The sequence below is a fragment of the Lemur catta genome, chromosome 22, assembly GCF_020740605.2.
Source record: "Lemur catta isolate mLemCat1 chromosome 22, mLemCat1.pri, whole genome shotgun sequence".
In the NCBI taxonomy this organism is placed as follows: Eukaryota; Metazoa; Chordata; class Mammalia; order Primates; family Lemuridae; genus Lemur; species Lemur catta.
The window spans coordinates 30,129,245-30,156,499 of record NC_059149.1 but is presented as its reverse complement, the minus strand read 5'-3'; the positions used below and the strand labels follow the sequence as shown (position 1 = coordinate 30,156,499).

Here is a 27,255-nt window from a genome sequence, read left to right as displayed (position 1 = left end):
AAGGGAAGGCTCTTAGTCACCTGTGGTTTTGGGGACCACCCAAGTACATGACTGTCCTACTCTGACTGCTCGTGCACAGACAACCAGGGAGAAGGCAGAACATTCAACTGTCATGTCCCATGTGACAAAATCCACTGCGCATCAGTGTCACAAAAGGCCTTACGGATTGGTCTTTGTTCTGAGGGGAAAGAGAAACAGGAGTCTCTGTTGTTACCATCACTGCAGTTTTACTGGATTTGGGGGTTTGGAAGGGACAGGCTCTGAACAATGCTTCCGAACGCTCGCTGCTGCTCCTGGTCCCTGCTTTCCGCTAGCTTTGCTAGTTTCCCCCAATTATACGTGTTTTGTTGTGCTCACTTCTTTGTACATTGGGAGTAAGTAGTGAAAAGAAGAATCATTTTGGTGGTTTTCTCTACCAGGAGCCTCTGCGGGGTTTTGTGAGTACGGCTCCCTGCTCACGCAGCATCGGCCCGCGGCTACCCGGCTAATGTCGGCGTCACTGTCTTGCACACATTTTAAGTTAAATGCTGACATGGAAAACGGCTACTCCATAAAGCTGAACTTTTAATATTATTCTCCTTAAATATACTTTCAATTATGATAAAAAAAAGTTCAAAGAGAGAGGGAAAGAATCCAGTTCTCTGGTTGAGAACTCATATCTGGAATATCTTCTCTGACCTACGACATTAATTCATGAATGAAATCACTTTGTTAACATGTATTTATAAATTGCCTGCTCTCCTCCAGATATTTTGTTAGATGTTGAAGATACAAAATTAATTAACCTCAGTCCTTGCTCTCCAGGAGCTCATAATCTGTATTGGCTAAAAAGTAACATCCTACACGTTCGGGGGACATTCGCTGATTCAGCACACACTTACTAAGCACGTCATACGTGATGTCTGTCACTCGCTACCGTGTTGCATGTGGTGTCTGTCACTCGATACCGTGTTGCATGTCAGTGTGCAGGGTTCGTCTCGCCTTTCAGGACTCAGGGTTTACTTGGAAGTGACGCATCGTATCAACAAGTGCTTACGGAGAACGGGAGGAGCAAGCATCCCCTTCCTTAGGTGGCGGCCAGATGGCAGTTCACCAGCTGGAGTCTTCCGGTTACTTCCAAGAGGCGTCTGTGACAGCTGGACAGGGGCACAGGGCAGCCCATGTACAGGCAGCCACACGCATGAGATATGGCTGCTTCTATATGAGCCACCTGTACCTTCCAAGGGGCACGCGGGTGACAGTCAGACAGCCCGGGCCGTGTTTGACGGTGGAGGCTTCTCTCAGCTTTAGAAATAAAAACATACAAGCACACGTACATACGCGCATTTACACAAGGGGCACCCGGACACACAACAAAATGAATTCAGCCAACCACAGAATCCCATTTCAATCCATGAAACGCAATTCGACTGTCTTGAGAACACATTGCAAAACACACTAGCGGTTTGATCTGTCTTACATGCAGGCAATTTTAAAAAGTGTCTTCCTCTTTGTCAGGTTTTTTAAAAATTTATTTGTGTTTGTTTTTTAATCTAGAAACAATATATTTGAAAAAGTGAGTTCAACGTGTTTTTATTTTATATTCTGGAACTAATTGCTTAAAATATTTTATCTGTTCCACGCATCCGATTAGTGTTGATTCTTCAGAATTTAGCCATAAGAATTTGCATTACTGTAGAACCATCAAGATCGTGGCCAAATACAAATGGAAATATTTAAACACTTAAATAATTTGATATAACTTGATATCAGTATGGTAGAGAAATAAAAACTAGATTGAATACACAATTTGCTAGCTTGTGAAATTAACTATCAACATAAATGGAATCAGGTGGCAGGTGAAATGCAGTAATAGTAATATCAATATATCCCAAATACTGCAATGGCCATACATTTAAATTATATTGAAATATTATTTCATGTTTTTTAAACACTGACACTTACTTTCAACAATGATTTTTAAAAGAAACATGAGTTTTTCTGTGATATTGAATTATATAGTTATTTTTAAAGGTAAGAAAATTCTCAGAACTTTTTTTGTTGTTGTCATATTGCTTAAGGAAAAAACTGAATATTTAATATGCATTAAATATAGATGGTGGGGAAATGGGAGGCGGGAAATCAGGAGCACATCATAGCAGTCACTTTTAGAGCATTTATTAGCAGCATGGGCTTCTCAGCATATAGTTTTAATTTTCATTGTCTAAACTCAACAATACTTACATTCATATTTATTCTCTTTGAGATGGGGATGCCCACATAGACAATTCATTTTTTTAAATATTCTACTTTAATGGAGGAATACAAGCTGTGGTTAATGTATTACTGTCCCCCACAGATGTAAGTATCTTCTACTGGCTCAGGAGCAGAGGTGCGGATGGGGCCCGACTTCAGAGGCAAATTTCCACATGTGTGAACGTGAGCATCAGCCTAAAGTAAAGGCTGGGCCACAAGCACAGACAGAACACGTGCTCTGTGCCACGCCATGCAGCGGGCTGTGCTATCTGTGTTCTCCCTTTTAATCATGAAAATAATCGTACACAGTGGTTGAGATCGCAGGATTCTCATCAAGACCGACGGGAGAGTTTTGTTACAGTCGAAATGCACGGTGGCAGCCCAGACAGGCTCAGGCTCCTTTGAGGAACACACAGGCCAAGCAGGTTAATAAACACGGGACGTTTAGGCTCCAGGAGGCAGAAGTGAGCGGAACAGACAAAAAGAACTTTTAAAGAGTTGGCTCCCGGCATAGAGCGAGTTCCCTCAGAAAAGTCTCTCTCACCCCCTGGGCCCCACCACACTGCCAAGAGCAGAGCCTGGTCCCAGAGCACATCCTCCCAGGGGCCCTGGAGCCAGGGGAGAGGATGGAGGGCACGAGGAGATGGGCACAGGACAGTCAAGTTCCCAAATAACGTGCTGGACCCAGTCCTTCCCGCACCCCTTCCCTTGCCCCGTGCTGCCCCAGCTTCCCCAGTGCGCAGCGTGAATGGCAACGCTCACGTCTTCCTTCCCCCATGCTGTAGAGCCTTTTGTAAGAAAAAGTAAAGGCTGTATAAAAACACTTCCCACCCTGCTCTTCCTAAGTACACACCGCATGCACATACGGATTATCAACAATGCTTGGATTTATGGCTGCAGCTATGATTCATGTGCCGTTACTTTTATTATTCTGTGACTAATAAATACAAAGCAACCGCCATGCTGCACCACCTCAAGCAACGTGGGAGGTCATCAATCCCTGGGCAGTGACAGCCTCCCTTGGGGCAGGGCTGGCATCGCACGGCGTCGGGAGGCGGGAATACCGTTCTTCCTTCTCAATATCTCATCCTCTGAAAGGATTTCTGCCGAGCGACTGCCATCCCTCAGCTCGACTGTGACTAGGAGGAGCCAGCCCGTCGGCACTCGGGGGGCCCCAAAGACATCAATATAACGGGAGCCCCAACCTAAGGCCCGTGTGCACCTGGCGCAGGGCCCTGAGACGTGATCCTCATGCCCGGCGCACTCTGGCACCCCCGACGTGAGGTTCCCTGGAGGCTAAATGTCATGGAGCGTCCAGCAGCAAAACCCAAATACAATGCAAAACAAAATATGGAACCCAAAACTTTTCATAAACAAAACAAACCCCGTGAGTTCAATCTCTTCCCAAAACTGGCATCACTTTTATTATCTCCCGGTTCATCCCAGAGACTCCCGACCTCTCAGCATCTTCCACCTTTGCCCCCACTTTCTCCCTTGCTCCGGTAAACCAGCCACCAAAGTCGGAAACACAATGCCGAAAGTGCACCTCGTTTCCCAACTCTCTCACAGTCCTGCAGTGAACAGTTTCCTAAGAGTGATTATTCTGGGAACATTCTTATGAAGCTCTAAAAATGCAACATGTTCTTAAAAGAATTCTGAATTCAGTAGAGGATTTAAAAAAAAAAAAATCCAGACCTCCTTTTCTGTAAAAATATTTGTTGAAATATTTAGATGACAGAGTAACTCATTGTCAGTATAATCTCTCCTGATCTTTGAAGAGGCTTAAGATCACTAGGAGAAGCAAAACAAAACGCTTATGCTAACTAAGGTGAAGCTCTCACTGTTCACTGCCCCAGGCGGCTCTGTGCGCCAGAATACAATTTAAATAACAATGATCCAATCTGAGTTTCTCCCATTACAGGCCACACATCTTTGTAAGACGCAGAGAAGGACAGAAAATTGACATCCATTGTCCCTGATCCCAGAGCCATGGGCTACGGCTCCATTCCATGGTTACATCTCTGAAAAATGTTATCAGGCATGAAAGAAAAGAGGCAAATCTGTAATAAAAGGTAGCGTTTCGTAATAGAGGTAAACTTTCAAACTTTTACTTTGGTTTCACCTACTACTGAGAAAACGGCAGCTGCTCATTAAAATGGCTATTAATCAACATATTGATTCCAGCGTGGCTCACGGACGGCCTGGCCTTTCTGCCTTGCGGGTGCCTTGTGTTCGTGTCACTACCAGTCACGCATGTGGTGCTCATGAAGGCGTGATTGCCTGCGACATCTGAAACTAAGGTCGTCAACAATTAGAAGACCTGAATTTGGGTCCCAGCGGTACCACTCCCCGTGTGACACGTCAGCAAGTCCCGAAAGACCTGGAGACTCAGTTTCTCACTTATGAGGAAAAGTAAAAGGGGCTGCGTGCCACGACCCAGAATTGCCAGGACTGTAAAGTTAGACCGTACGTGAGAGTGGGCTTTTGTAAATAGTAAAGGATATGCAGACATAATTTTCACCCATTTCTAAAAATTTTAGGGTGTGTATTAAGCTATATATTTACTCTCTGTTGACATTTTCTAATCCACGCGTGTGCACATTAATTATGGATCTGAAATATTTAAATACCAATGTTTCCTCAAGTAATGCAATTAGTGAGCAAGAGGCAATTACAAAAGGCTTTTGAAAATAGTTGAAAGTGCCTCCATACAGTCTTGAGCTTTAATAATTTGCTAAAATATTTTATAACCATTCATCATTTTCAAAACATCCTTTAGGGATGGATGTCTGATTCAGGTATTCGATCGCACTGTGGGAGCTTGGGAATTCTTAATTACTTATGTTTAAATCTAAGAATTTAATGTGCAGTTAATACTCCTTTGGTTACATAGCCATCGGCACCACCAGTTCTCTATTACAAATATCTTGTCCCGTCTAAGACAATCTTGCAAACAAGAGTTGTACCTGACAAGCGTCTGTGCTTTCGTAGGCAGAAACAAAACAGGCAGAAAAAGATAATTACTCCCGTCAAATTGATTATACTAAGAACTAAATACCGATCATCTCCACTATTTCTGTCTTCTGTTTTTAGAATGTGTGTGCTACCACGCAGTCAAAAACGTGCATATAATTGGAAAGTGCCCATAAATAGATGAACAGATTCAGGCTTTCTCGGTTCCAGAGCACGTGACCTTCCTAACTGCCACGGGAAACACAAAGGAGACATGAGGATTCTGGAGACAGCTCAGTGTCCTCAATTCCAAGTCCAGTCGCTTGAAATTCCAGTATCCACAGATTTCCTTCTGGATACTTTTTGCACAACCATGAGAAAATAGGACCAAGTGAGTATAGTCGGAGGGAAAATAGGAAGCAGTTACTAGGGTTGGAAAAGTACTGAGAGACAAAACAGAAGCTAGCAAGGATGCATTTTCGCTGATGCAGCCACGGGAGAGGAAACGGAAATGCAGTCAGCTCCTAACTTGGAGCAGAGTTAGGGTTAGGGTTAGAGTTGGGGTCAGGGTTAGGGTTAGGGTTAGGGCTGGGGTCAGGGTTAGGGGGCAGAGGTGAGAATAGGAGTGGGGAGACCCCGGGCCAGGGTTTCTGCCCTTTGCTGAGGGATCTACAGCAGAGACATGATTTGTAAGACGAACCAAGGCAACAGAACATGTTTCGTGGCAAGAGAATTGGAGATGCACGTGGTGGGAACTTCCCTGAAGTATCTGAACTCAGAAAGTCACCAAAAGGTTTTGCACACAGTTCTCCTTCTCCAGTGTTCGTATTCCTCTAAGACTGGCACAGGAGGGCGTGGGGATTAACACATCCAAGTAGGAAAACAAACACACATCGGCCACAGACGGAGAAAGGGAACTGGAAGCCATTTCATCTGCGAGCAAAACGATTCTACAAAGAGTGAAATCCTGGAAAGCTAAATTCTAAATGTAATTGTAGGTTGATCTTACAGCATCAATTGTTGCCAGTTTATCACGCACACGAATTAATTCACACGCTTGCTATTTGCTCAGCCTTTCCAATGCTATTATGGCGAAAGTGCAAAATTGGTTTTCTCATGATGTCAGCCACTCTAATTCTATTTTTGCCCAGGGTCTTCCAATTCCTCAAGTGCGGTTTCTCCTACTCAAAGGGAGTTGAGGCAATTAATCTTCGTCTTAGGCACTGGATTAGCTCCGGGTCTGTGGGGCGATTCTTATCTTCTCCAGGCTTCAGGGCTCGTCTGTGAGATCAGGGCATCGGGCCGGCGATCCTAACAAACTCTCCACGCTCCCAAAGCCAAACTTCTTAATTTCTTATATTGTGCTGTTCACTATTATATAGTTTTCTAATCACTGGATTAGCGAAGGATTGACCGTTTTATGTATTCTAAGCATTCAGTTAATTGATTAGTTAATTTTAATTAGTTATCCACACCAAAAAGCTAATATTTTAACTTTGGCACTAAAAATGCTGAAAATGTCAGTTACCGTATTGCAAACTCCCCTTGTGAAACATAGCTTCTCCTTTATCTTTCCTCTCTTTTGTCTTCTTCATTTACATCTTTTAAATATATAAGAATATTTCATATTGATTTATGATATTAGGGGAGTACTAGAGAATACTGCTTAAAACTGTGAAACACAGATCAAACCCTGGCCCCACCAACTCATAGGACTGTTATCTTGAGCAAGTACTCAAATTACTTCTGCTAGTTTTCCCATCTCTGAAGTTACTGGTGATGAGAAAAGAATTTACTACCTACAGTTGTTATATGTGTGTGTTTTTATATACACATAAAATTATACATACGATTTTATGTATATAAAATCATTCAGTCCATAACCTCTAATTATATCAAACATTCATCCTAAATCCTTCATAGATAAGTACGTGACTTTTTATCAGTATGTACTATACCACAGTCAGTATTTTTAAGCCCAGGAGATGTTTCCTTTTCAGATCCAGCTATTTCATTATAAAATATGAATATTTCTCATCAGATACACTTCTAGAAATGTGTCCCCACTGGTCCCATCAGCAATGTGCAGAATTAAACCACCACCCAAAACGCAGTTGGTGGCCAGAAAAGAAAAATCAAAATGTGAAACTTGTCCTATAAGCTAAGCATCAGATTCGTCCTGAAAAGATAAAAAGATTAAGAGAAAAGCGCCGTTGTCTGCTACTTACTAGTGTAGGTGAGCTGAAAGCCCTGGGCCGTGTCCGAGCCGTTGGTGTTGAATTCCAGCCACAGGTGGTTGGACGTGCTGTTCAGGGTCAGCCCCGTGAGCTCGTTTCTGGTGAAGGCTCCCAGGGGGCGCGAGGACCCGTCTTTCCCGTCAAACACCTGAGGAAAAAATTCACAGCCTGAGCTCCCTGCTCTTTAATCGTACTCTTAAGTTAGCAATTTTAACAAGAAATTAAAATCTCCAAAGATGAGATTTGATACATTAAAAATTACACAGTTTAGAGAAAGCTAAATGGATGGGTCAGTGCTACATAATCTTCTTTTCTTTAAGTTTTATCTTTAGCCCTAATACTAGAGACAAGAGATTCCATTTTTGTTCAGACCATTTCATGTTCATTACTTTCAGAGCTCTTTCTGTGTCCATGTAAAATTAAATAGATATTCCTTTGCACGTACGGGTTCCATTGTGTACCTTTGTATGCCCTTCCTCCTAATCCAGCTAGGAAGGAAGAGAGGATGATCCTGGGTCAGCCCCGAGTGTGTTCTCTGAACTACCCCCCCGAGCGAGAGGACACCCCATTCTCCTCCGTCCCCCTCTCTCCGGAGGCAGGAAAAGACAGCAGGGTGTGATGAAATCTTGCCACGTTTTGTAGTCCGTCAGCCCGGCGTGACTTTAGTCTTGAGTTTGCTGTAATAATAAAAAACCCTCTCCTGCACTAATAACGGGGAGAAGTGTCATCTTGCTCTAAAACACTTCGTATTTGCCGTCACCTTCCTGAGTGGGTGCAAACCGTGAGTGGACGTGACGAGTACACGGAAGGTGAAGTGCACAGGGCTTGGTTTGGACCAGATGTCAGGGGTCGGGGAGAGACCGGTCCCCAGCTGTCAGGGGGAGAGGCCGCGGGGGCTGGGTGCCAGCCTCGCGTCCTGGTGGGAGTGGGGCAAACGGCTTCGGCCGGGCGCTGTGGGATTTGCCGGCCTGGGCTTCCCGCTAAGGCTGCGCTCACCTGGCAGAAACTGCAGGGACGCTGGCGTGGAATTCGGGGGAATTCACATCCCCATAGGATAGATTAGTGGGGACGTTAACTTGTCCCTCTCACAGGCAGGGAACCACCTTCTGGATGAGGTTGTTCGGAAGTATGAATAAAAATGTATTTCACTATGTTGAAGAACATCAAGTTTTTCTTGGTACAAAAAGCACCTTAATTAAATAAAGGCAATCAGCCCTCGGTAGCCTCTTGCAGCAGGTGTTTACCTCCTCGTACGGATCGATTTTCACTTTTCTTGTCTCACCTCTCTTCCAACCCATGTGCAAAGCATGCTTGCTACCCAGGAGACTGATGCATGCATGTACATACTCATAAAAGGGGAAAATGCATTTGGAAAAATAAATTTTGTGAATAATTATTTCATTAAAATTACACAAGCACACACTAGTGCAGTGGAATCAAACACCCTCTAATTTCCTCACTATAAGGCTATTGTCACAGGCTATTGTTTAAAAGTCATTGTTTGGTTTAGCATGTGGTTTCACTGGACACAGCGAGGGGTCTGACACACAGACAGCAGAGAGTCTAATGCAGAGGATCTAATTTAAGAGAAAATGTCCGGGTCTCCCAGGAAGGTCTTGGGCTACCCCACATCCCACGTGGTTGTGATTCACAGGAATCTACGGAGCTGGGGGGCACAAAACCCCTGACCACGCAGCTAAGCCCTTGGCTCAGTCCCGAGACACGGTCAACTAGTCGGCTCCGCTGGATCCTGGCTTCCTCGGGAGGCCTTGATCGTGTGTCCCACGGACCTGCAACAGGTCCCAGAGGCAGCATCTTGCCCTCAGCAGCCTCCTGGTCACAGCTGTGGGAAATAAGTGACTCAGACGCGGAGTCTCAAGCTTCTCCAAAACAACCACCTGCCTTTTCCGTCCGCACCGCCGGCAGGTAGCATGTGCTCAGCAGTAGGTATCTCAGAACGGGTGGGTCACAGACTAACAGGGGGCATTATTCTGCCGTCTCTCTAAAGTCAAACATTTGAGTTCCAGGTGTGCCTTGATGGCCAGTGAAATCCAGACAGCGGAGGAAGCCGGAAGACATGACGTTTGATTCCGACTGCGCAGGCAACAGGCTGCGTTAGCTCCGGCATCTCCTACTCCCTGGTCTGCAGGAGGCTAGACCGGAAGGTCCCTTCCAGTCACTGGGGAAAAGCCGGCTGGAGTCACCTGTTCCACGCAAGGCTGTAAGCGTTTGAGTCACCAGCCGTCCTCGGAGCGGCAGGCAGGCATCGCGTGTGCCCTGAGGCACGCAGCCCCTCAGCAATGACCATGACCGCAGATTAGAAAGCATCCCTTGGAGTCCCAGGGCGAGAATGCCAGAGGTTGCGGGGGAATCTGTCCCAGTTTACGGCCACCACACCCAGGGCTTTGTTTCCCTAATTGATTGCTCTTTCCATTATATTTTGCTTTCACAACATTTTCCTGGGAGCTGTATTTCCCTCATGTGATTTTTCCGCAGGAAGCAAGAAAACATCATGTTTATGTACATGGGGGGGTGTGTATATAAAATTCAGTCTTTGTTATTGAATCACTGTGTGTGAAGGAGAAATGTGAACCGTGGTATGCTCAAAAATTAAGATAATTTCACTGGAAACATTTTTAACAGAGACTTGCATGAGCACATTCAACAAAATATGTGCTTGCAAAATATTTAGGCATTTCACACGATTGGCATTTTCCCTGAAATCAAACGTGTTAAATGAATATTTTTTTTTACTTTGTGTTGTAATCGATAAGTTTAAAATGCACACAGTCACAAACGAACACAAATGAACATGAGTTCCTTCCCTCTGTTCCAAGATTGATCCATGTGTATTTTATGCACTATCTCTAATCACTCACCTGCACCAGAGGACAGTTAAGAATTATTTAAAAGTTTGCCTTAAAGGCTTACTGACTTCTAAATTTGAGGTTATCAAAGAATTCAGAAAATGCTTACTTACGACATAACTGAAATTTTTCTTTTTGATCAGTAAGAATGTGCTAGTTTCCTGCCTGAAAACCACTTCTTAATTATAGTCCCTCTATACTGCCAGCGTGAGCTTTCAAGAGACTATTAAAATGAAAGGACAGCCAGAACAAAACCACTCTGCTAAGTCATGATGCTGAGATACAGTCGAACGTGGGCTTGGGAGAAAGTAACCCGTGGGCCTCTCCTGACCCGTGAGCATCCCAGGCCCGCAGCGCCTGGGGTCCGGGCTTTGTGAAAAGGGAAGACAAACGTTCCCCTTCTGGTGGGCGCTTTGCGTGTTCTCTTAATGCTCACAGCTCGAAGTGAGCTGACTCCGGGGGATCGGAGCTGCATCACTGCGTGCATCCAGCAGACACAACTGGAAAACCCTAGAACTTTAGAAAGGGAGTAAGAAGAGCCGTGTGTCCCTCTCTTGCCAAAGGTCAGCTGTGCGACCAGTAAAACGCTCACCTTCCCACGGGGACAGGCGGGTGGCTGGACCGATCGGGTGATTCGTGGCACCAGCCTGGGTTGCTCAGAGCTCTTCTCTGTCAATGCCCTGAGGTTAGGTCGCCCACTCCCCAGCCCCGAGACGGTCCCCGATTTCCCGGGAACTGTATCAGAAGCCTTAAGAATTAAGGGGTATTTCCAGCTGGAGCTGGGACTTCATACATCAAGGCAAGACCTGGGTGCACCTGCAGCCCACAGAGGGGTCACGTCTCGCCCTGGGACTCTCCCCGCCAGCCCTGCTCTGTCCTCCGGGGACGGCGGCAGGACACGCTCCAGCCAGCATCCTTCCAGCTTCAAGTGTCGCGACCACATTTGAAAACTGACAGTAACTCTAGACAGGGTCGGTTTGGGGGCCCTGCCAATTGGTACGATGTGCTGGGCACAATGCTAGACACAGCCACGTACATTATAGTATTTAATCCTTAAAACAGCCCCCAAAGGTCAATATCCCTGCTATGCTGACCCATAAGAAAGTTAAGGATAAAAAATGTCAAATAACTTGAACAAGACACATGACTAAGGAATGTTAGATCCAGGATTATCGGCAAAGTTATTTCAATGTCTGCATGTGCTCTTCCAAGCGACACTGTGTTATACCTTCTCAAACCAATTGCATAAGTAAATGGGAATAAACTATATGTACGTGATAATAAGTGTGTCTGCCTATATCCATGCAGACAGATAGTACGTCCCTTGAGAAGAAAAGATGGAGTCGCCATATTAAAGGAGGTTCTTTTTACCTTTAAAATATCTCCTTCAAACAGCTGGAAGCTCCGTGCTTGGAGGTGGATCCCCTTGCCAGCCTCCGTTTCTATTCTGTAGATGCACTCGTGGTTATTGTCATAATTGGATGGGAAATTTGGAGACAGTAACGTTCCTTCGTTTCCTTTGACACTCGCTCCACATTCAGCTAGAATAAATAGGACATTAAAGAAAGAGGGTTCACAAGTGGAATAACTGACATTCACAGATTAAAAACTTCATAATTACGACAGCCCTCTCTTCTATCAACGTATGTCTATTAATAAAACAGCTTTTTAAAAATAGGTTAGTGATTTTTTTGTAGTATTACCACCTAGACAGAAAAGATACCCCATTCATCTCATTTTCAATGTTTTCTTATTTCTTTTAATAGAATGACCTCTTAGTGCATGGAAGCAGCATGCCACCATGTAGAGAGTTCTAGAATAAGATAGACATGCCTGGGACCACGGTTCCCGGCTGTCTTGCTGGGTTGTGGCATCACCTCGTCACACCTCATTTCTGCCTCGGGAAATGTCCCCAGTCATCCCCATGTGCCCATTCAACTGTTGTGTCACCGTGACTTCCCTGCATTGATACTCAGTGACATCAGTCTGATCTGATCTGATGACAGACAAATCTCCTACAAGACGTGCTGGCGTGTCTTCAGGGAGGCATTCCATGATTTCTGCAAATCCAAGGAGAACCAAGTCCTGTTTCATCTGTGAGCCCACTCCAAGATATCTGCAAAGGGGGACCTGAGCCAGCTCACACACCATCTGGGGGTTCCATGTCTGCCGTGGGCAGATTTTGTTCTCTTGTTCTAGCTGTGGCTTTTCTCCTCCTTGACAAACTCGCCACAAAGAGAATTCTTCCAGAAGCACTTAGAAGTATCACGCTTTAAAGGCAGATTTAACTTCTCGTAATGAGGCGATGCGTCAAGAGTAATAATGCTATTTATTTGCTGTCACACACTTTTCTAAGTTCTTTACACTCATTAGCTTATTAATACTTGCAGTAACCTCATGTGGCAGGTCGATAACCCCAACTGCAGATGAGGAAACTGAAGCACAGAATGGTTTTCAAGCCAAGCGTCTTTCCCAAGGTCATATAACTAGTGCAGATTAATTATTGATGTGATATAAACTGTTAAGTGCTCAGGAAGAGAATCACACCTTTTTTGTATCCTAAATAATGCTTAAATATACCTTACAACTAATAACTCATAATATCCTTCATAAGTAACAGTAATGAAACTGGAGTAATAAGAATTTAAATGTTCTAGAAGAGGGAGTGATTTTAAGGACTTTTATCCAAAATAGGTCACCAATAAACTGCAGCTGATATCTGTTACTACATTAGCATTTAGGACATTAACCATATAATCACTTCTCATAATGCACCATATTTTTCTGGAAGTGGTATTCAAAACTTGCATCCAATTCTCAAATAAAAATCACACTAAAACATGAGAACCAGTATTTGAAGAGAAAACCAGATTGTAGAAATATATAGACATGTGTTTTAGCAAGAGATAAAGATGATCTGGTTCATATTTACTTGTTTAATTTTTTATAAGGAAGTCCTATCTGACTATCTCTGGCTCACCGAAACCCCGAAAGACAGTTATTATCTTTGGAATCACATGATATTCCTAAGTAATGCCAATAATTGAAGAGATTCTGTGTCATGGAAAATACCTAGTTACGCCAAATGCGCAGGTTAGTGTTTATACAGGTTAGTAAGTCTCATTTCCAGACCTGCCCTGCCTGGCTCTAGTCTGTCCCCCGGGACGACTGTGCGGACGGTATTACGGATTCCCCGTGGACTCGGAAGGCTCCACACTGGGGGAACCGCAGTTAATCTTTGACCTCCCTTTGTCCCTTCACCATGACATTGGGCAGTTTTCTGTAACGTGAAAGAACAGTTTGTCACACCCAAGATCCGCTGAGCGGCAGGCACGAGGCCTCCTCTCTGGGGCTGAGGACAGAGCTCCTGGCTGTGGAGTGACACAGCCCATTTAGGCCACCATGGCCCCACAGTCCTCCCCTCAGCCCCTTACGGCGGCCCAGGCCCCAGACGACAGCACCTCGCACCCGCTGATCGGCAGGCCGTGCCCAGCACGCGAACCCAGCTCCTCCTTGCAAAGTAGCGAAATAACATTTCCTGTTACTCATTGGAATCGCCTCTTGAATTCCTCAAGAACACACTTAAAAAAGCCAATTTAGCATTCAAATGGCTATCATGCCCACTCTCAGGAGTATACAACATCCAATCAACTGACAAGAAAAACAAAACCGCTATTTTAAATTGTCACTATTGTCATACGGGGGAGACTCGATGCTTTTAATCAACGTAATTGTCAGAGGTTTGTTCTTCCAGCTTTTATTTTTCCTTTTGTTTCAGATTTTATGTATATATATATATACACACACATATATCCGTATATGTACATATATACATATACACACACATATCTTTTTTATACATATATATATTTTTTGTCTTTCATAAATAGGCTCGACACATGCTTTAGTTTCACTCTTCTTCCACCATAAAATTTCAGAGCTGAAAGGTCTTGCTTTATAGATGAGACAACTCAGGCCCAGAGTGGTCAAGCACCCCCACACCCCATCCCCTGCTGGCTGAGGGGCCTGGGGGGCAGCCCCGGGACCCCTGCTCTCACGCTCTCCCTCCTTGTCAAGCCCCCCACCTGCCTCCTGCCTGGGCCGCGCCCTGTCCCCATGGATGAATGAAATGAAAGCGTGTGACCACCTACCCACACACCTTGGCAGAGGTGCGCTCCACACACGGCGGCCCCCACCCAGGCACGTAAGCTTGGTTGCACCTTCTAGGCGATACCCCGGGAAGCAGGAGAAGGTCAGAGAGTCTCCGACACCAAAGTGAAAACCGATTCTTCGGCTGAAGGCAGGGACTCCAGGGTCGTCACACGGCTCCAGGTCGTACTCTGAGGAGACAGAGCAAACGTGTGGGGATTTGGGGGAAACACTCCACAATTACTTAGCAAGAATAGAAATGTGCTATTATTAAAAACTGATATATATGTATATATATTTCCCCAGACTTGGTTATATGGTTGTAGGGATTGTCTTCCTAGGTACTATGTGCCCTTTTATGGCAAATGACAAGGGTTTTGGTATTTTTTAAAAAGCAGACATAGAAGAGTGGTAGTTGCAAGAGGCCGGGAACAGTGTCTGGGGGGAGAAGAGAGACTGGCTGGTGGGTGCAAACGCACAGTTGGACGGAAGGAATAAGCTCCACTATCCACGGCAGAGCGAGGTGAGTACAGTCAGCAATAACGTGCTGTGCATTTTGAAACAGTAGAAGAGATGGGAAATGTTCTCAACCCAAAGAAACGACAAATGTTTGAGGTGGTGAAATCCTCGTTCATCTCACTCAGATTACCAGCCAACCTCGGAGGTGTGGCCTTCATTCTGCTGTTCATTTAGGTGAGAAACCTACTCTGGATCTACAATATCTACAATAATCTGGCCAATCATGAAACATAGTTATTAATTTGACCTATTTTTATTTAGGTCATTAAACATGAAATGTTCAATTTCAAATCAAAAGTGTAGTTTATCATATCTCAAACAAGAAGCAGTACAATTAATCAGTGTATGCGCCTAAAATATTGACACAGTTTTGCCGTCTTAACGGTAGCTGTTTACATCAGCAGTGAAGAAGCCTGGAGAGCAAGTGGCCATGCAATTGTGAAAGGCGTTTCCCACAGCTTGTTGAGAATTGAGTATTTTTCCTTGCAAAAAGTGGTCCAAAGCCTGGAAGAAGTGTTGGTCAGTTGGTGCAAGGTCTGGTGAATATGGTGGATGACAGAGTTTCCAAGTCCAGCTTTTATAGTTTGAGCAGCGTTGTTTGTGAGACATGTGGTCAAGCGTTGTCTTGCGAGAGGATCGACCTGTTTCTATTGACCAATCTCGGCTGCTTCATCACAAGCATCTTCATCATTTCATCCAATTGGTTGCATAGACATCCACTGTAATCAACTGACGGTTTCATGAAGCCGTAGTGGATAACACCAGTGCTGGACCACCAAACAGACACCATTAGCTTTTTTTTGATGAATATTCAGTTTTGGACTGTGTTTCAGCACTTCATCTTTATCCAACTGTTGCGCCAAATGCTTGCAATTGTCAGAAATAATCCATTTCTCATCACAGATAATAATACGGTACAGAAATGGTTCACCTTTATGTCATGATAGCAAAGAAAGGCAAGCTTCTAGAAGATTTCTCTTTTGATGCTCATTTAATTCATGTGGAACCCATCTATCCAGCTTCTCTACCTTGCTGATTTGTTTCGAGTTGTCTGATATTGTTGGGATAGTAACGTCAAACCCTGCTGCTAATTCACACGTAGGTTGAGATGGATTCACTTCCATTGTAGCTTTCAGCTCATCATTATCCACCTTGATCTCAGGTCGCCCACGTGGCTCATTTTCAAGATTAGAATCATCAGAACAGAATTTCTCAAACCATCCATGTACTGTTCATTCATTAGCCACATCTTTCCCAAACACTTTGTTGATATTTTGAGCTGTCTGCACTGCATTAGTTCCACAACGGAACTCATATTCAAAAATAATGGAAATGTTTGACTTATACATGGCTTCACAACAATTGCTCAAACAAAAATTTGAAAGATAATCACAAGACAAAATGTGTCTGTAAGCCTGAGGATATACCTTCACAATATAAATAAAATGAAAAGTATCAAACTGAAATGTCAGACGTATCAACTGTCAAACTTAGTGCTTAAGGAAATCAGACATTTCATATGTAATAACCTATAGTACCTGCCCAGGAAGAGAAAAAATATAAACAGTGTTATTTAATGAAACTCAATAAATATTTATTGAAAACCTTTTGTACACAAAACATCGTGATAGAATCTCTAGGAAATTCTAAAATAAAGATGTCACAACCCAGCAAAGTTTACTTGCTGGTATCATTCTCCTTCTATCTACGGACATAGAGTATGCTCTCAGCTCAAACCATACCTCTCCTACCATTTCTTTAAAACCAGTTGAAAACTCTTGCCAAGCTGAACAATTTGGTAATCTTTTATGCTGCACCTGTTGTATTATATAAAGAAACACCACAGCCTTAAAGGTTTTTTGCTTTGTGTCTATTTGTATTCCACAGTTTCAGTGATATCCTCTGTGAGATATCTCCAGCACAGGAAGCCCAACACATCCCCATGAATGTCATTTGGATAAAGGACAGAAAGGCCCCCAGATGGGTAAATGCGTTTGTATAATAAAGTTGCTACTTATTTGGATACTTAAACTCCATTGTATCATTGTCACTGGCAATTGTTTGCAGCCCAGTTTCAGGGCAAAATCCTTCCAAATAAAATTATTCCCCTAGCACATCTAAAGAACTTGTCTACTTTACAGTTGGTTTTGCAATCAAAGCCAGTCTTTAAAAAACCGTCTGTGCTTGTGTGGGACCTCACAGATGAAGCTGACTTCTTCTGCCGCTTTATGCATTATTTTCTAGTGGTTATGTGTAAAGGAATCATTCTAAATAGTCACAGACTGTTACCGCTTTAGTTTTAACGTCCAAAAATATTTTTAAACTGTCCCAAAGAGTTTTGAAAACCCCAGTGAGGAGCATCCTGTTGTTGGTGGTAGTGGTGGTGTTGTTGCTGGTGGTGTTTCCTTGCCTGTTTGTGTGAGGAGTTTATTACAGAGAAAGGCAGCAGCTCTAGAGTGACATTGAAACTGCTGATAATTGCTACAGTCTGAACGTGTCACCCAAAATCCATGTGTTGGAAACTTGATCCCCAGCGTAGGGGTGGTGGGAGGTGGGACTTCGGGGGAGTGTTCAGGTCACGAGGGCTCCACTCTCGGGTCGGGGTTCATGACATGATAAAGGGGTGTCTGCCCCTCTGGCATGTGAGGGCATTGCAAGAAGGCTCCCCGCAGAACCCAGCACTCTGATCTTAGACTTCCCAACTCCCAGAATGGTAAGAAATAATATTCTGTTCTTTATAAATTACCCGGTTTCAGGTATTTTGTTACAGCATCACAAACAAGGACAGTAGTCATCAAAAGACTTAGTGTGAGTCCTGTGCTAAGAGCACTAGAATGAGAAACAGGTGGATGAAATGAAGGCCGTGTGCCCGACTCATGAGAGACACCCGTGGAAGAAATCCACGATTGCACCACGGCCGTTTCTTTCTGTGGGGTGTTCCACTGAGATTCACTTTGGATCACAACAAAAGCAGAAATGGAGCACCACTCTCCCAGTGATCCGAACTGAGAAACACCCAGGGAGAATGTGCACAGAGAGCGATTCAGGCATTAGCGTTAGGGACATTTAAGTCTTTGATATATAAAGTGGCCAATTTCATAATTACCACCCATTACAGCAAATTTCCAAGAAATCAAGTAGTCTGTGCCAGTCCTGAAAGGACAACTCATGCAGTGAAATACCAAGAAAAATCACCAAAGTCAGAGTGAGGTAAATGGCAGCTGGGCAGAATTAGAAGGAGTATAAAACAGTTCAGAAGATCTTAAACTCTCTAAGAAAGGCTTTTTCTTTAAGATAATATTTCATTTTATCTAATGTTAATGATCATGCAGTAGGTAGTAAGCAATTATTAAGTTCTTATTAAAGTTCACTACTGAACAACACAGGTTTAACTGCTTGGGTCTACTTACACACAGATTTTTTTCCAACAAACATATTAGAAAATGTTTCTGTGATTTGTGACAATTTGAAAAAAACATACAGATGAATCACATAGTCTAAAGGTATTTAAAAAATTGAGAAAAAGCTAGGGATGTCATGAATGCATAAAATATATTTAGATACTAGTCTAGGCTATTAGCAGGTCAGTTTTGGGGGAGTCAAAAGTTACACTCAGATTTTCTACTGCCCAAGGGTCAGCACCAAAACCCCCCATTGTTCAAGGGTCAAGTGCATGTGTAAGATAGAGGAAGAGAGCTAGTGTTTGTACGAAGGTGGAGCAAACAGAAGCCCTTCTATCACTATTTTTTAGTTTCAGTACAGGAGATGATGAATACTCAAATACTGCAACAAATAATCTCATAAGTGGCATCAAAAGTCGTTACGAGATCTTATAAATAGAAGAAATCACATGCGATTGTGCTGCTTAGTGACCATTTCATGAAAATTACATTAGATTTGGGAGGAGGGAAAACGCTTTTTTTTTTTCCAAAGCATCATCTATACAAGTGTAAATTAATATAATTATTTACACCCATTAATAATTGTGGAGCAGCAGTTCCCTTCGTGTTGCTGGGGCGGCAGAGAATGAAGGTTTGCAGGGCTCCTAAGCACCAACGTTCACTGAATAGTGTTTGTTTATGCGACCAAATTCCTCCTGCACAGGCTGCACCGGTTTTTATCTGGTGTGTAACTTTTTCCTCATCTGTGAAACAATATTCATACCTATGTCATAGAACTGTGTAAATCAGACAATCTAACCCATACAAAAGTCTGATGCAACATCAACCCTACACAAATATCATCTATGTGATTAAAGATAAAAACTGTTTTGTCACTGTGCATGAAGATATTAAAATAAACTAAACGCTCATCCTTGACTGTGTGTGTCCACGTGCTTTGTTCATCCTGGGTCGTTCTCAGCCCAAACACTGGCGTCTCCCGGAGGGCAGGAACCAGCGCAGCCAGATGACAACTGATGCTGGGGACGCCTCCCAATACTGAAAGTTTCCTCCGAGATTTTGGTAGAATTAATTGGTGACGAGACATGGGTGAGAAAGGCTTTGCCAAAGACAGTGATATGTACAGATTTTCAAAGATGAGAACTTGCGAAGTCTACACAGCAAAGTGGCATTTTCTAGATGCTACGCCGATGTCCTTGTGGTCTCCATCACAGAGGCAAATGTCCGTGCCCCCCAGGGGTGGAAATGCGCCTGTAATCACACTCACACTCACACTTGCTCAGAGGAGCAGTAATCACACTCACACTCACACTTGCTCAGAGGAGCAGTAATCACACTCACATTCACACTCACACTTGCTCAGAGGAGCAGTAATCACACGCACACTCACACTCGCTCCTGCTCAGAGGAGCAGTAATCACACGCACACTCACACTCGCTCAGAGGAGCAGTAATCACACTCACACTCACTCAGAGGAGCAGTAATCACACTCACACTCACACTCACACTCGCTCAGAGGAGCAGTAATCACACTCACACTCACACTCGCTCAGAGGAGCAGTAATCACACGCACACTCACACTCGCTCCTGCTCAGAGGAGCAGTAATCACACTCACACTCACACTCGCTCAGAGGAGCAGTAATCACACGCACACTCACACTTGCTCAGAGGAGCAGTAATCACACTCACACTCACTCAGAGGAAAAGTAATCACACTCACACTCACACTCACACTCGCTCAGAGGAGCAGTAATCACACTCACACTCATACTCGCTCCTGCTCAGAGGAGCAGTAATCACATGCACACTCACACTTGCTCAGAGGAGCAGTAATCACACTCACACTCACACTCACACTCGCTAAGAGGAGCAGTAATCACACTCACACTCACACTCGCTCTTGCTCAGAGGAGCAGTAACCACACTCACACTCACACTCACTCAGAGGAGCAGTAATCACACTCACACTCACACTCGCTCCTGCTCAGAGGAGCAGTAACCACACTCACACTCACACTCGCTCAGAGGAGCAGTAATCACACTCACACTCACACTCGCTCTTGCTCAGAGGAGCAGTAACCACACTCACACTCACACTCGCTCAGAGGAGCAGTAATCACACTCACACTCACACTCGCTCTTGCTCAGAGGAGCAGTAATCACACTCACACTCACACTCACTCAGAGGAGCAGTAATCACACTCACACTCACACTCACACTCGCTCAGAGGAGCAGTAATCACACTCACACTCACACTCACTCAGAGGAGCAGTAATCACACTCACACTCACACTCACTCGCTCAGAGGAGCAGTAATCACACTCACACTCACACTCACTCAGAGGAGCAGTAATCACACTCACACTCACACTCACTCCGAGAAGCGGCCGTGCTGTTGCCAGAGGAGGGAACAGCAAAGAGCCTGCCGTACCTGAAAACGTGATGTTGAAGCCCTCGTAGGAGATGGAAAAGTCCGATATAAACCGGAGCTGGGCGGTGAAGTTTCCAAACAAGCCTGCCTTGATGGTGTGGGGCAGCACCGAGCCCGTGAGCCTGGCGACCGGCTCGGAGAAGCTGCCGTCCTCCGTGATCAGCAGGTAGTCGTGCGAGCTCTCCAGGTGGAAGGTGTGGAAGATCACCTGCACGCCTGGGACGCCGCGGGCGTCGGGGACAGACGGGGACAGAGAGAGAGACAGCAAGGAGCAGAGACGAGAGACGGTGATGGACACAGAGATGAGAGAGACAGAGACAGAAGACAGAGACAGAGATGAAGATGAGAGAGACAGAGATGGGGAGAGAGAGACGTCAGCAGATTTAACAGTTGCTGAAAAATACTTTCTTCTGCGCTTAGAGACATCAACGTCTCGAATCAAAATATTAAACAATTATCTTGCTATTTACATCCAGCTTTGAAGTTTAAGAGGAAAACGGGCAGGTAATGTTCGTTGGGGGTCTAATAACTGGAGGAAAACTTCCCTGAGATTGTGCTTTGATTTGCTCCTCGTGCCTGTGTCCTCCTAGTAACATACTCACAAAGTATCACTTCTGGATTTCTATAGAGAAGTGCATAAAATTAACTATGAATAGGTCACTTTTAATAAAAATGCCTATTTTTATGATGACAAATCCCTGGTCATTCATAATCTGTCTCTTCTTTATCCTTAATTTCCCACAGGGCTAAGTTCTTCTTTAAAGTGTATCCACGGTTGCACAGGGTAACATAGCATATATAATAAAATGTCAATTTAACATCAGGTTGAGTTCAAATCTATGTAGAAAGACAAAGTCTGCATAATAATTATGTGATCAAAGTTCCAAATAGACTCTTACAAATGCCAAGTTTAGTCACAGAATAGAGCTTAAGGGACAGTACTAAACCCAATGTTTACAATCTGCATTTCCTACACAAAATGCAAATTTTTCTGGTTTTCACTATACTTGTCTGCAAAGTGAGGAGTATGACATCTACTCTATAAGGCATCTCTTTTTTACATGGAGATAAAAGATTTATTATGTGTGATAATACCAGGCAAACTTAAAACATAAGGTAGGTACAAAAACTATCCCAGATTTATCATGGAAATTAGATGTTTAGATACTTGCTTTTCGTTTTCTTTTTATTTAACCCATATTCACATTTTATTTAATTGATGCCTTTATTCCTTTTCATTATACTTAATTTTCAAGCTATGCTCACGTGCATATATCCACGTAACCTGACAACTACAGAGCAAATCAGGAATATATGTTGGCTTGTAGCAGCAAACATGAAAGATCATTTTCTTCCAAAATCTTTTTAAAAATAAAAATCAACAGTTTGAAATATAGGTGAGAAGACTAGTTATCTTACTTGTTCACATAGTAATATGTTTTTCTTTGCCCCTGTGTTTTTGTCTCATTTACTGCTCTGTCTGTTTGAGACCTGTGACGTGTTCTTACCTTTTCCATGAGACACTTCGATGGTCCACGTGCAGTTTAGAGAATTCGGGTAAAAGTCCGGGAACCCAGGAGAAAGGACGGTTCCACTCTTGCCGTGGATGTAGCCTCCACACAGGGCTGAAAATAACAGAGAGAGACGATAGCATGAGCTTCGCCACGATGGCTAGAACACAACAATTGCTGGAACAAAATACTTTTTAAATGACGTGGGATTTGCACAAGGACTAAAAGAAGATCTAATGTCATGTCCATGGAAAACCAAGCAAAATCTACACCTTATTTTACTTGCAATTATAAGGTGCCAGTTCATGTGGGTGTGTCCTAACTGGCACAAAAGCTTGAGAACATGACAGAGCACGGCACGGCAGGGGCACGGGACACACGTTAACAAGTGGGAGGAACCGCAGGAGCAGGGCGGATTTGCATCCCCCGGCACCGCTGGCTTCTTTGCGGCACTTCGGTGAGTTTAAATCCCCTGCGACAGATGTGTCGTGCTCAGCACTAACTCAGAGACGCATTTTTGAAGGAATGAAAAGAAAGTTATATGTAGTAATTTCGATGGGAAAGTAGCAACCATTAGAACGTCAGCAGAACATGGGAGTTTAAGTTCGCAGACTCATGATAGAAAGTCATGAGTTCAAACGTCAGCCCTGCCACTTGCTAGCTCTGTGATCTTTGGTGAGTCATTTGCCTTCAGTCCTTCCCATGTCTTATCTTGAAAGTGGAATAGCGAGAACCCGTCTCATGGACAGGTGTTTGCGGTGGTCGCCGTTGTAGATCGCACTTCACAGTGTCTAATTGATGTGTACCCAGAACATTAGCCACTGATGACAGCTGTTCACAGCAATCTGATCCTTAAAAGATGTCAATAATCTAACAATTTGAATAAACTTGATACTGCCTAATTTTACCAACATCAAGAGGGGAATATTGGCACGTTCTCACCAATGCTTTTCTTTCATGTCACATCTTAAGACTTGTCAAGCCTTCCCCAGAATGGAAGGACTGTGCCAATACAGAAGCAATGAAGGTAACAGAGTCTGCAGAACAGGGGACAGGAGAGGGGACTGTCATTCACATTCTGCAAACAAACAGCCACACATCTTAGTCGCCAAGAGCTCTGGGTCTCCGCAAGCACCTCCACCTGCAGCTGTGAGGTCCCTGTGTGTCCCCAGCACAGAGCTCGGAACCCAGCTGCCTGCCCTCATGGTGACAGCCAACTTCCTGTGTCATCTGGGCAGGGCGAGGGTGCCCAGACGGCTGGCAAGACTATTTCCAGGTGTGTCTGTGAAGGTGTCCCCGGAAGAGATGGGCATTTGGATCCGGTGAGATGGGGGCCGACCCCAGCTGTGTTTGGCAGGTGGAGCCAGAGGGACTTTCTTACACGTGGGACGTGGGCATTACCACAAATGCCCACATGAGTGTGAGGTTAAAAGCCTGAGGGTAAAATAGCGTAAAGCAAGCAGGACGCTGGGAGAAGCAGGTTTGCAGAGTAAGCCGGGAGTTCAGCTTTGGATGCGGGAAGCCCGGCACCTGCTAGACAGCGCGGTGGAGCGGCTGACACCACACTGGGTTGTGCGAGGCTGGATTCCCGGACACGTCTGACCAGGGGACAGAGAGGAGAGCCCACCGGGATGAGGTCACCAGATCACCAAATGTAGATGCAGATACAAAGACTAAGACCAAGGATACTTCAGGGTCAGCAGCTCGGGGGGAAGGAAGCTTCCACCAAGGAAACAGAAACAGAAGCCGGTGCAGTAGGAAGAAAACCAGTGGACTGCGGAGTCCTCAATCTGGAAGCTACACGTTGGTGACTGCTCTGTGTCTATCGCTGGATTTGTGTGAATTACACACTAACTTAGCAACTTTTTATGAAAGACTTAGCTATAATGTATTTAAAACATTTTAAGTAAAATTGAGATATCGTATATACAAAGTTATTTATCGGCAGTCTTGACTCTAAAATCTACACATGCCACATAAAAAGATAAAATGTCATTCCCATCCAGCTACGTTTAAAAATTATCCATCTTGATTTCATCCTCTGTCCTAATGTCATCAAGAAAAATTGTTGGGCCCTATATTGGGGGGACCTGGGGAGGAACGTGTTCTGCCCACCTTTGGTGCTACCTGTCCGTGAGCACAGAGCCCAGGAATCGCTGACCAGCCCCAGCACGCCGTGCCTAGCAGCAAAGTTGGACAGAAAGGGACAGATGAAGCAGCTCGGATGAGTGTGCAGATTCGTACGAGCGCAAACACAACACAGCCTGATTCGTACATTATGAAGATTTTGTACAAAAATAACTCCCTTCACAAATCCTACGTTTTTTTTTTTTTTCAGGAAAAGAAAAATTTGACATACAGACAATAGAATTTCTATTCTCATCTGCAACTGAAGAGAGGAGAGGAGGGAGTGAAATAAAATCCCTGACTTACATTTGGTGCTCACACGCATCTACGACTACAACTATACATAGACACGTCTGCGTTCCTGTGGCAGAGCTACCAATAGGGCTGCATATAATTTGAATTACATTAATCTATTTCTTCATGCATGGGAGAGTCTTTTCTGGGTAGTTGTAAAAGATACAGTAAAGTTTTACATTTCCTATACTCACTGGTATAATTTCTTGAATTTTACTCTTGTATTTATATAACCTACCCAGCATCGAGGATGCCGCTACATTGTGTCAGAATTCTTTTGGATGGAGGACTGTGATACACAGAGAATAGAAAGTACATGGAAAAGGAGGCACATGGACTGGCCTTTATGTGAACTGCCTTTGATGCTCCTGTGTCCTCAGCAGCCCCGACAGTTCTCACTTCATTGTGTGATTTAAAAAAATCATCTTTCCTCTCCCTTGCAAACTTTTTAACTGTGTTGCTAAAAATACAGCCATTTTCCAATAAATGCTTGTGGAAAGGGTAAAGAGGTTGCAAAAATACTTATTTAATAACAAATTCTTTTCAAAGTTTTCCTTACTTTTGTCTTCCACCAAATTAGAGGAAGAGAATTTATCTCCATGTTCACCTTATTTCTTCACAACGAGAGCATGAGAAACACTGGCATTAAAAACAAACTGAACAGATGCTGTGGACATGGGGCAGAAACTGATAGAGTTTAGCATAGCGATAAAAAAAAACTATTATAGTTAATTCTCATTCCTTTTCCCTTTTCTGATAACTGCAAATTTTTAAGGGTTTAAGGATACAAAATATCCTATGTATGTATCATTTTTTACAATAAAAACATGAGGTTTAAGAGATTAAGATTGGGAAGCCCAATGAGAACTTAGTTACAAGGGTTCTTAGTTACATGAGGACAGCCAGCTGCGACTGACTACAACTCACACATCAAACTCTCAAATCTCCCAAAGTTTGCAAATTAATGCCTTTTCTCATAAATTCATGATTCTCTGAAACCCATTCCAATGCAGCAAAACAAATCATCATGCTATCAATCCCCTTGAAAGGTTTAAATTTCACATTTGCATAAATTTAAATTGGTAGACAATAAAGAAACAAAACGCATGTCTTATGTAGCTTTTACCTTCCAAGGAGAATACGGCGCATGCATCTGGCATCCCCTGGCACCCCAGTTACGAGCAAGTGTGCACCCCTTTCAGCGCACCCCCCTCCCCCCGTGCCCGTGCACCTGTGGCCCTGCAGTGCAGACCCTGTCTCCCATCTGGCACCCGCCGGTCTCGTGTACCTCTCGTACCTTCTCAGACAGCCTCGGGCCACTCATGCTGTCCACCTGCACTTTGCAGTTTGTCTCCCAAAGCACCACTTTTTGTTAGGATTAGTACGTTGGTGACAAAGCTCAAAGATTTTGAGTGGTTTGTGGCTAAGTAGAATTATCCCATAAACCCTGGTATTTTGGGTACATGATTTTAAAGAAGTCAAGGTATCTAATGAATGCATGTATTATGTTTGGAAAGAAATGCCTATTGTCCATAAAAAGTACTGAAATGTAAATAATATACATATTGTTTTTCCATAGAAACAATGTTATAATGGGGTTATATTCATGTCCAAAGACAAAAGGCCCCACTTTTTTTTTTGCAAATGATCACAAGTAGAATATTTATCTCGATTCTCACATAGCTGTACACTGCATAGTATGGAGTTGAGCAACAGAGTATCACACAATAGTCAAGAACGTTATTTGTTTTTGCAACTTGCAAGAGCAGATCCGTGCAGCGCAAGGGGAGTGGCTGTTACTACACAGAGCCGCTGGTGCTTCCTGCAAGCTCGCGGTCTCAGAGCGCATGCTCCGAGGAGCTGGAGATTCAGACGGGGGGAACTAGAACAAGCTGTGTAAACCTAGAGGCAGTTCTGTGCTTGGACCTGGGTCAGAACAAACCGGGTCTGACAGTCGAGGCTGCGGACAGCGACTATGTTGCACCACACGCCAGGTACAATAAACACCCTCTTTGAAAACTACGTGTAGAACTAAGCTCTGTAAGTTTGATTGTTTGGGGATAAAGTTGAAGGACAGCCTGTAATTTTTCATTCTTTATTTCCAAGCAGGTGTTCTTCCTAGTAGAGGAAATTTGGTCGGCAAACTTGCAGTGTTCAAGAGCAACGCTATTGTGAAGGTGGACGACTTTCCAAAGCGAAATCACACTTCAGTCATACTGTCCCGCCCCATAAAGTACTCGCGCCGCCCACACTCCAGGTATTCACACCTGGGTTCTGAGGAGGGGCTGCACCTACCGTCACAGCTGGGCAGGGCGTGGTTCCACTGGTGGTTCTGCTCACAGAGAAGCGGCTCGTTGTCACTCAGCGTGTACCCTGGGTCGCAGCTGAACGTCACCGTGGACCTCACGCCAAAGTTGCTGCCATGGCGATGGCCGTTCACGGGGATGCCTGGGTCGAGGCAGGAGTCGGACTCCAGAGTCACACCTGGGTGCACAGAGAAAACGCGTCATGTGGGGACCGTGCTGGTT

The 27,255-nt window shown here is 44.2% G+C and overlaps 1 protein-coding gene across 1 annotated transcript in view; it reads right to left on the bottom strand.

Moving 5' to 3' along the window:
- The window catches only part of CSMD1 (CUB and Sushi multiple domains 1), a 1,229,803-nt gene that overhangs the window by 180,543 nt on the left and 1,022,005 nt on the right, over window positions 1–27,255 (bottom strand). The window contains exons 18-23 of the mRNA XM_045535313.1: window positions 27,023–27,211; window positions 22,304–22,420; window positions 20,796–21,011; window positions 14,443–14,631; window positions 11,663–11,832; window positions 7,416–7,572 (exon numbers count right to left, since the gene is read on the bottom strand). Coding sequence (XP_045391269.1) covers window positions 7,416–7,572; window positions 11,663–11,832; window positions 14,443–14,631; window positions 20,796–21,011; window positions 22,304–22,420; window positions 27,023–27,211 — 1,038 coding nt within the window. The remainder of the gene's footprint in view (window positions 1–7,415; window positions 7,573–11,662; window positions 11,833–14,442; window positions 14,632–20,795; window positions 21,012–22,303; window positions 22,421–27,022; window positions 27,212–27,255) is intronic.